The sequence below is a fragment of the Microchirus variegatus genome (assembly GCF_963457635.1).
Source record: "Microchirus variegatus genome assembly, chromosome: 2".
Classification (NCBI taxonomy): Eukaryota; Metazoa; Chordata; class Actinopteri; order Pleuronectiformes; family Soleidae; genus Microchirus; species Microchirus variegatus.
Genome location: NC_139803.1, coordinates 37,200,013 through 37,211,085, shown reverse-complemented (window position 1 = coordinate 37,211,085; position 11,073 = coordinate 37,200,013). Strand labels below are relative to the sequence as shown.

Genomic DNA, 11,073 nt, shown 5'->3' with positions numbered 1-11,073 from the left:
TGGGAGAGAAATCGCACAGACTCGGCTCAGAGAACAAGGGAACATTGTTCGGGAAAAGACAATCAGGGCGCACAGAGAAATAAAAGCGCTCCTGCGCGGAGATCCGATTCACAACCGTTCCCTAATCCGTGGAGTTAAATATTTCTGAGTTGTTGTTTTTTTAAATAAAGGACAAATGAGAAATCAATTTGGAAAGTCATGGGGTTTGCACTGAAACAGTAGCGACTACAAACGCCGCGGATTAACAAGTTTCTCCTGCACATTTGACTCAATACAATCTGCACGAGTCTGGATCCATGAGGTTGTTCATAAGCAGCAGCAGAATAAGCAGCAGCAGCAGAGCAGCAGCAGCAGCAGCAGCAGCAGCAGCTTTTCTCCCCACACTGTGACTGTGATCCGGGCTGAGCTCGCACCTTCATTTTGTTCAACAGCAGGAGAAATATCTGGCCTTTATTCGTTGTTTGTTTGTTTGTTTTTGTTGTTGTTATTGTTTCAATGGGGCTACACGCGCTGCAGGCTGTCACCGTGGAAATGGCGAGGCGAGGAAGTGCTTATGGATTGGGAATCCTGCTCGTGTTCTTACTGGATTTACTGGGAACGGCGGCCAGCAACATGGAGCCTATCTACTGGAATTCCATGAACGAAAGGTAAGAGCAGTCGACTCCCCCCCCCCTCTCTCTCTCTCTCTCTTTCCACTGTTTGCTCAGTTGCAGGTTTGAACTTGACGCTGGAACCTGATTTAGTGTAAACGCTTGTTTTCAAAGTGTGACTTGAATGTAATTTGGCGACAACTGGTGGGTGCAAGCTCCTCTCCTCGTGCACTTGTGGTGATGCAGCAATCATCGTCATAATTATAATTAGAAGGAGGACAAAACGAGTTGCTATCATCGCTTTTTATTCTTTATTATTTGTCGCACTTTATTTGCTCCCCATTATTTGCAAAGTTGGAACCAGTGTCATCTGATAAATGCAAACACCTGGCTGCTCTGCTCCACAGCTGCTCCCTGGTCCCATTGATTATAGTGGTTTATTCAGCTGGTGTATCTTCTGATTGGTAAAGTCCCAGAATGCTGTGTGTGTGTGTGTGTGTGTGTGATGCTCTTAATTGCTGTTGGATGACCTTGATTAAATTCCAGGCCTTGGCCCACAGGCCTCTCAAACACCCACTACTGTCCCCACTCGGCCTCGGCTCATTTGCATCTGCTGTCCTCTGTGGAGAAAGTGTCAGGCATTAGCTGAGGAAAATGTCCTTTTAATCACCTCCGTCTTAACCTTTTTCCCCTTCTCTCTGTGTCACATTAAACCGCCTCTACAACTGTCCAGGCCATAATAATTAGGACACACAGAGCTATTGCCTTAATTGTAAAAAAAAAAAAAAATATGTATTAAACAGCCCTTGAAATGAATCATCATTTTCCATCATATTTAGAGGAAAAAGATGAACGTGTGTCATAAAAAAGCACTTGTGCTGCTGCTGTATAGCCACAGACGCTCCCTCGGTCAGGTCTGATAGTACTGCTTGACAGAGCCTATTTTCAGCTCCTATAGAACGAGTGTTAATGATGCAGACTTCCATTCATAATGAACCCGATAGTGAAAATTCACCAATGAAAACTTACAGTGAGTTTTTTTTTTTTTTCTTAAATCACGTGTCATGGCAAAGCTGGAACAGGTTGTGTTTTTACATTTTGACAAATATAGGCCATCTTTGTTTTTCCGTCTATAATCCTAACCGCCACCTTTTCCTTTGTCGCCGCTTTTATTATTGACTCAATAATCTTTAAGCATATATTTACTCTTACTCCGTCTCACTTGTGGCTCTGGCAGCCAATCCCCCCCCAAACAAGAAAGCAGCCCAGGTCACACCCACGCCAGCAGCTTTTTTCTGAGACTAACAGGTTTTTAATGTGTCCATGTTGCTGCTCCAGGCTACGTCCTGCCCGGTTTCTCCCCTCTCCACTGATGTGACTGTGCGTGAGCCCCTGCTGTGGAGCCAGGCATGAAGCCCTTAATGAGGGCTTATTGTCAGCAGTGGGTGGATTCACCCAACAGGGAGTTGGACACGGGAGGGTAATTTTCTCTGAGAAGCTAACAGCCCGGGCTTTTGAGGCCTTACAGGTGATTCCACGCCATTGTCTCCTAATGGAGTTCAGTGTTAGGTGGGTGTCAGGGCTTAGAGAACGGGTCTGGCTGGCAATTAGAAGGGAGGCAGCTTAGACGCCAGGCTGTGTCGTCATTTTCACAGAATTGCTCGCTCATATATTCAAAATAGAAAGGCTTTTTGTATACTGTGAAGCTAACTATTCACAGTTAATCAGCTTAGTCATTCCTCCAGCTCATTTCCACACTTTCTTTTTTGTTCTTGTGCTCGACAACAGTACTTTTTTTTTTTTTTTTTTTTTTTTTGCTTCAGCTGCCTTTAGGGCAAAATATGGTTTTGGCTACTGGGCTGAAACAAGAGCCTTTGCTGGTCATAAAAAGTGCACATCCAGGCCAACGTCTTGAGCCGACGTACATCTGCTCCGTACGTGTGATGTGAGGTGAAGAGTGGAGCGGTTGTCTGTATCAGTCAGGTGGCGGAGCAAATGGACTGTCACAGCGTTAACCTCTGGACCTCCGCTGCACACGCTGCTGCTTTGAAGTTCACACCGTCCGCCTGCTTCTCCTCCTATAGCTCCCTTCCACGTCCGTGAATAACCTCCGTCAACTCTATGTGAACCGGTTTCATTCTCTCCTCCTCTCCCTCCCGTCACCTTCTGTCTGACTCTCTCTATCTCGGCCCGTCTCCCTCCCTCCCTCCCCTTATTCCAGCTCCACGAACAGACGTAGCAAATTGGAAACATGTGTCACATCCAGCCACTAATTGTGACACTGCAGCAGCCTCTGATGCACCTAAAGATGTGTTAGGACTGACAGGAATAGGAGGCATTCAAAGGTGGAGCCATCCATCCGATTTATTCCAGTTCTTTTATAGCCAATAAGACGATGTAAGTAAAATAGTCAAATACAGTATTAGGGGGTCATCGAATTCTGCATTCACCCTTTATTGACTCCTTCATCAGCTGAAATGAGCGCAGCCTTAAAGGAAAGTGACAGAGGTGTTCAGGGAGGAACTAAAAACAGAAAACAGGTGCCGGGAGGTGAAAGAGAAACAAGTAGTCGGGGGGTTTGGAGGGGAGGGGGGGTAAGACACTGTCCTAACCCTAAGTAAATCAATACCAGTTAAGACTCAAATGCCAATACAGGTTTTTCTTGAGGAAGAGAGAAGTGAACCAGAACAGTCACCTTGGGAAGATCAACCCCCCTCTCACACCCATCCCTGAAGAGTTACATTATCCTCATCTCAGCATCTCCTATTATTGGTCTTACATGGCCGCCGTAATGGAAGATCGAACCTTTCATTACTGTTTGGGGGGTGACTCGTGAAGGCGTGTGGGAGAGCGGAGGGCAGTTAGGGCGCTGCTTTCACACTTACCAAATGCTGTGGTTCGGTTCGTTTGCGTAGGTGTGAATGCAATCTCGGTACTTTGGTGCGCACCAGATCAACCGTTCCGAGACCTGCCTGAAGGGGTGGTCTCGGACCGCTTTACCCGCTCTACTTTGGTGCGGTTCCTCTGGTGTGAAAGCAACCAAACCGAATGGGATGAAGCGGTCTAGTTCAATGCATTATGGATATGAGATGAGGTTGCGGGATTACCGGGCGCATCAGCGGGGGCGGAACGTCATCGCCGCGGTTTTGCACCCTCCTCTGCCCAGCGTCGGTGACACACCCCGTGAAATCGGAGGGTTAGTCCGGTTCCGGTGCCGATGGTCTTCGCGGTGTATTTTGGTTCGTTTAGAACTGAAAGCGAACCGTACCCACGTCTGTTTGCTACATTGTAACATTTTTCTGGCTGGTGCAGACCAAAGCAATCGAACTATAGGTGTGAAAACACCCTTCACCACCGGGGGGGCGACTCCACATGAACCTGCTTGGTCTTTTCCGATAGGACGTGATGTCACGGTTGTAAAGCGATGTTACGAGTGAACGCCAGAGTGATTGACAGCTGGCTGCCGGTGACATCGCCAAACTTAACAGAAGTCATTTTGGCTGAACCTGAAGAATATGATAATATTTTACTTTACATACAGTCAGTGGGAAAACGCGCTGGAAGTGACATTGATTGACAGACACACAGAGAAAATGAAGTACAGTGGAGAGAATGTTGGCTCGGGTCAGTCGTCTAATCGCAGCATATGGAGTTTTGTAGTTTTTGGCCCTTTTGCAAGCTTGATTTCAGCGTCTGTTCTTAAGGCCAAAACCTCACAGTCACCCCTCCCTGCTCTCTCTCTCTCTCTCTCTCTTTCCATACTTTATTGAATGGCTGTAGATTATTGTAAACGGCTGCAGAGGGTGGGCGTCTCCTCGCGCCCGGCGCTGGCGGTGACTTGTAATACAACTATTCCCCCTAAGATCCACATAAAAATTTAATCCCCCCCCACTCTCTCTTTCCCTCTCCCCGTTTCTCAATAATTCATTAATCGCCGACTAATTGGCGCCGGATAAAAGATGAGCTAACTAGGCTAAGTGTTCAGCTACAAGAAAAGAGAGAGAAAAGACCCTAAAAAAAGTGTTCTTGGTGAGAGCGTGCTGGGAGTGAGCATGCAGAGTGGGATAAGTGTTAGTAGGTCAAACGAGGAGGTGCCGCAGCAAAGGATCACCGGTTTATGGGCTGCACCCAGGTTGAAAACTCCACTCTTATTTTTATTTAAATGTCCTTAAAGGTGCATTCTGTAATACATCTAAAGCAACTGGCCATAAAATGCTCCAACAACTCACCAACAACAACAGTGCAGCCAAAATATTTGCAATTAAAAAACATATTTTGCAGACTGCAACTCATGTTTCTGTTTTGAAATCATGTTTTGGCATGTGGCGCCACCTACCGCCGTCTACCAATCATTGCAGTCCGTCGAGTCTCAGCTGCCGAGCAACCACGGGTTGCCAGTTACGTCAAAAACGAAAACCTAAAAGACCTCTGTATTTTGAATTTGAATGTAGTAACCGTTTTTGGCCACATGGCACCTTTAAAGTGTGGAGGAAAGAATATGAACTGTACTGCTTTGCTGCCTGTTGAAGCAAGTGCTTCCCCTCTCCACCCTCCATCCCTCGCCTCACTCCCTTTCTTCCTCCTCTCCTGTGTGTGTGTAAGTTTATGAGCTGAGAGCAACAGGAGCTGTGAAAAGAGGTTTTCAGCTGATGTGGCAGAATGGGGGGAAAGGCCAGGGGAAGGAGAAAGGAGAAAGGAGCCAATCCAACCAGAGGGTGCATTCCTTCTCTTTCTTGCTTTCTTGCTTTCTTGCTTTCTTTCTCACATTCTCACTTCTTTTTTTCTCTCTTTCTTGCCCTCTTTCCTACTTCCTTCCCTGTGGCGGATGGACACAGGTATGCAGCTGCAGAGTGAAAATGCAGACATGCGAACAGACAGGTCTATTCTGAACAGATGTCTGCACACGGACACATAAACGGGGCCTCGGGGGACTCGACCTCGCCTCCCGTCTCTGTCGGACACGTGTGTGAAGAGTGTGTGGGCCAAAGTGAGCGTTACACACACACACTCTGCTCCCGTTAGATGGTAAACAGAGGCACGCAGATGTACGCGCGCACACACACACACACACACACACACACACACACACACAGGAGAGGTGAGGAAATTGGCAGGCGTCACGGACTGTTGTTCCACCCGGAATTCATTCATTATTTTATCACTCGATTATAAGTTTATTTGGCAGGGCCAGTGCGCATTCATCAACATCATAACAGCCATAAAGAGGCGCTGTAAATATGCTGGGGTTGGCTAAAGAACTCATTTACTTCCCGCAAGTCCCTCGGGGGCTTCAGAAGTGACTTTGGGATTTTGGTAATTGTTAAAAGTGCTGATTATTTAGGAACAAGGAAATTAAAGTGTAAAAAAAAAAAAAAAACTGTGCGCACACATGCACCACGGTGGTAATCTTAGTCCAGGCCTGAAGGGGTCACATGTGTCCGAGCATCTCTGGGCAGATTGCCCTGGGTGGCTGAACCCAGAGCCCCTGAGCAAAGCCAGCTAGCACACACACACACACACACACACACACACACACACACACACACACACACACACACACACACACACACACACACACACACACACACACACACACACACACACACACACACACAGAGTGGCCTCTCATTAGCTTGCTTCACAGCACACCCTGCCTAAGCAGGATCATCCAATCCTCCTGGCAGCATTTGGACTGGGCCAGGTCAATCCTCCTCCCCCCGGGTGACACAGAGAATCAGACTGGTGCGGTGGTGAGGAGCCAGTAAACCAGTGGGAAGTCTTTGTGGACTTTATTGGCCTTAGGCTCTTGTCTAACAGAAGCTACATCCATGCTACTACGTCTCAATTTAAGAAAACTCTGTTTTTTTTCACTTAGAGTTTAATAGTCTGCATCCATTCTAAAAAATGCCTCAGCACAAAACAGTGGATTCTCTTCTCTGTAGTTGTTTTCTTACTTTCAGAGAGTATTTCCAGTGAGGAAACATCAGTGAGGGAAAGTAAGAAGAAGGGTTTCTTTTATCAGGCGGTGCGACAAGGTGAAAACTGAAACTGAAAGTCAGTGTTGGTGCAGCTTTTGCGTTCAGCAGCCGATAAGAATAGTCAGTCAGGAAGTGAATGCAGGTAAATGAGTCATCGTTTCCAAAAGCTCTCCCTTTTTTTTTTTGCCCGTCTTCTAAAAACGCAGCCCCAGAGCTTTCCAAACGAAAACTGAGCCAGCAGACTTTTTAAACTTCTCCATATTTTTTGAGAGGGGGGGGGGGGGGGGTGCTCTAAAACGCCAGAGTAATGCGGATGACAAGCGTATCCAGAGCAGAATTTCTGCGTTTTTAAGCCAAAACAGAGTAGTATGGATGTAGCCATAGGGGTAAGCTCACTGCAACTGTCTTCATCAACCTTCTCTTTCTTTCCTCCTCGCTTTGCTGCTGCTCTGCACATCTTCACTCCATTGGGCTGGGCTCATTTTTGCAGTTCCTGCTGTTGCTGCTGCTGCTGTGGCTGCAGCATCCTTCCAGATAAATGGGATCGCAGTAGGAGGGAGTTTGACGTTGTTGTCATTTTGTGTGTGCGCGCGCGCGCGTGTGTGTGTGTATTTCTGGGCTGCAGAGGATGTGCTGGCATGTGTGTGCCTTGAATACTAAACTGCGTGTTAAGCTCTAAGCTGTTCTCTGTGTGTGTGTGTGTGTGTGTCATGTGAACTTCCTCCTGCAAAACAAAGTCCTTCAAACCAAACAGTTTTTGTGCGTAATTGAGTCTTAAAAGTTGTGTTGTGACACTGTTTTAATACATTTCCAATATGAATGAGCTTGTTTCAGGTATTTACAGCAATTTACACGCGTTAGAGACACTTATTTCTTTCACTTTAATTAGGGCTGTGCAGTTATTCCTTCAAAATATGCATCAGAATATAATTTTTATAATAAAAACCGTTCAATATGCATCGATTTGTTTGCGCACTGTGCAAACACACAACACAATCGATTGATCTGACGTGTCTTTCCCTCAGATGTGTGTGAAATGTGTCCATAATGAAGTTTCAAGCCACAATTAACTGCTTTCTTCACTTCTCAATGATGACAGTTTATCGTGATAATTTTTGATATTGATCGATAGGGTAACGTCATTGACGCCCAACCTTACTTTTCAAGAGAAGTCATTGTGAAATAAAATCTCCCGGAAATCCCCGAAAAACAGCCAGAGTTTGACCCAGTTTTCAGTCCTTTCCGTTGTTGCCACTTCGAGCAACGCTGGGACTCCATCATTTCCCCTCTCGTGCTCTGCCAATGGACGTCAACGCACTTGCTTTTGATTGGACACAGGCCCGTCTGAAATGTGAAAGAGAGATTGTATGTGTGTGTGTGTGTGTGTGCGAGAGACAAATGAGCGGTTCTGCTGACGGACAGCTGCGCTGTGTCATGGCTGCAGTTTTTGGCAGACGCCTTTGACCGTTATGAGCGAGAGAAGAAGTGGGTGTTGTCAGGGGTGCGATGAGGGCGCGACAGAGAGGAGGAAAACAACAACAAAAAAAAAAAAGCATGAAAGACGGGCAAGTTCAAAGAGAGATGGATTGTTCCCGGGAGCGCGGCCGGGTTTGAGCGTGGGTACTGGCTGATGTTGACGCGGCGCAGTCTCACAGAGTGACTGATGAGCCACAGGTCACTGCCGTGACGAGCTGCTTCCTGCTCACATACAACAGAGCTGGACCCTCATTCCTCATTAGTGACACGTCCCATAATATTTATGTCTGTGAAGTCCATCCCGAAAAAACCTGGAAAGCTTTAAAGGAATACATTGACGATTTGGGCAGAATGAGCCTCTTTGATGGAGTTAGCGCGCACAGCGATGAGGAGACTGGCAGCTGGTTCCCCTCCTCTCCGTCTTTGTCGCCCTTCATATAATAAAGATACTGCAAAACAAACTGCTCTTAGACCTGAGACTCAGGGATGTGGACCTCACACAGGCAGGAGATGCCAACTGGGAGAAGAACATGTTGATGATTGATGTCGTCTGCCAATAGCTAGCTAGCTAATAGCGCCGTTGTTTGACCGTGGAGCCATTGTCTTTGTCCTCCATGAAGAGAAGTAATGAATGTTTTCTCTCCTACTTAAGATTCTGACTTCCATAAAATATATATTGATGATGGTGCTCATTGAAAATTGTAAGGAAGTCTATATTGTTAGCCGTTTTCATTGTGGTTATTGTGGCTTCTTAGTTTTGGTCGCTGCTCGGTTACCAAAGTTGTCGTGAGTTATCGCACGGCGCGTTTCCATGATGACTGACTGCAAAAAGACGTGCATGACGTCATGTTTAGTTCAGCCACCGTTTAGCAGTTAGCTCCGTTAGCTGCATTAGCGCCGTTAGCGTGCCTACAGTCAAACTGAAACGGTCTGTTTTATTAAACGAAAAGAGCAGCGTTACAAATAAACAGCGCACCTGTGTGCTGTACACAGTACAACGACTAAGACAGTCTGATTAAGAAACTGCTTTGTAAATGGATAAGAAAACCTATCAAAGGTTTTTTTTAGCACAGTGGCGATGATTTGTAGCACGTAAACTGTAATATTAATATGAATGGCATATTAGCTACATATGTATTCGGTAATCAGATTTGTGTGTCCTTGAAAACGTTTTTGTTTGAAAAGAGAGCACTGTCTTTTGTTTTTGATGGATTTTATCCATCATGATTGTTGATTTATTTTTATTTTTTTCCTGCACCAGACCATGATATTCTCCTCGTCTTGTGTTCCACTTGAGAAGAATTCAGAAATAACAAAAAAAAAACATATCATCAAACAATAAGTTTGGACTTACATGTGCAGGGCTCACAGCTGGTAGCCATTTTTGTAAGCAGTGAACGTCAAGGATTTTTTTTGGGACTTTTCCTTAAAATATCTCCCGTTATTTATGTTTTTGGCATAAGAAGCTTTTAACCAGAGATTTACAGGAACACGCAGAGCCGTGGAAAGCACGCACACATGATGACAAACTGCAACACGCACTGCACGGCTACTACATGATGCATTGGTTTTCGTTTGCGTGGGAAGCGGTGGGAGTGGGAGTGGGTCCTCTCCGACTGCTGCGGTCCATCCACGCTCGGTGTCTTGTGTGGAGAGCGCGCTTTAAGATAATCTTTTACCCACTGACTTACATTAGTTCAGAGATGATCCTAATACTAAGAGGCTTTGTTGGGAAGCCCTGTCCCGCTCTGCCCTGCAGGGGCAGCAATAACAACCAGTCATCTTGGAAATTGGCTTATTAATAAACGAACACATTTATTACGAGCACACACAAACCTGCTTCTCCACCTCAGATCCTTTGTAAATCACTCCATGCCCAACTCTCAGCACCTCGATTACAATTCCAGACTTCACGCTTTCTTGTCCTCAGTTGTGTGTGTGTGTGTGTGTGTGTGTGTGTATGCATATACTTCTAATTAGGAGTTAAAAGCCTGTACAGTGAAAATAGTCCATCTGGTTTTGGCATTAACCATCGTTGTTAGAGTCTATGGGGAAACTGACCTTGGCGAACAGTGCAGGGGAAAAAATCATGCTCCATTTCCTGGGTTCTGCATTAAATATAATTTAAGTAGGATGGACATGCAAGATTAACATGGACAAAAAAAAAAAAAATAGCCTGATATAAACCACATTGTTCATGAGCGAAAATAACTAGCTGTACGTGCTGGCATGGATGGTTCCAGCTGTATAACACAACCCTGTGTGTGTTGATGTATTATAGATATACTACTGTAACCTATCGAGTTAAGGTAGACGTAGCCCTGGAGTATGTGCATGTCAAATAGGCCGCGCGGTTATTGTGGATATTAATGTATCGATTTCAGTCTCAGAGCAGCAGTTTGGCATTTTTTAAAGTGTCATTTTCACTTCCTTAATTTGAGTTGGATGAGAAGATCAATACCACTCTCTTGTTTTTGTTTGTGTCAGACATGCGGTGAAGCCGGGAAGTGATTAGCATAGCAACGAGACTGGAAAGGGGCCTGACACAGACCTGAACCCCCCCCTGGTGGCTGTTCTGTCACTGTGCATGTTTGTATGTTACAGAAATTATTTTATATAGTACACTGAAATAAGTATAACCTCGATCAAAATGATTTTCTTAACATTTGAATTGAACCATGCCAGGTATCGCCACATTTAGCTAGCCATCACCAGAGCTAGCTAGCGAGCTAGCCAGCTTCAATTGGGCAATTATCAGCAACCGATTTGCTACTTACGTTTATTTTTGGATGAAACCCACCCAGGACGTAAACATATATGCCGAAAGAGAGCTATAGGGCTTCACATGTGCTCAATTCACATTCGACTCAAACTAAAAATATTAAAAATTAAAAATATTTCACAATCTAATCCATAATTTTATCCAGTTTTTAAATGATGGTTATTAGTTTGAATGAACAACTGCATGTTACACCTTTTTCAGTGTAAACAAGATATGAATGCAAAGCACTTTGACGGCGAGAAAAGCA

At 45.4% G+C, this 11,073-nt stretch overlaps 1 protein-coding gene across 1 annotated transcript in view; it reads left to right on the top strand.

The window, feature by feature from the left end:
* Window positions 1-495: 495 nt before the first annotated feature.
* The window catches only part of efnb3b (ephrin-B3b), a gene marked incomplete at both ends in the record, with an annotated part of 80,389 nt that continues 69,811 nt past the window's right edge, over window positions 496-11,073 (top strand). Inside the window, one exon of the mRNA XM_083904814.1 lies at window positions 496-647. Within this exon, the coding sequence (XP_083760940.1) occupies window positions 496-647 (152 nt within the window). The remainder of the gene's footprint in view (window positions 648-11,073) is intronic.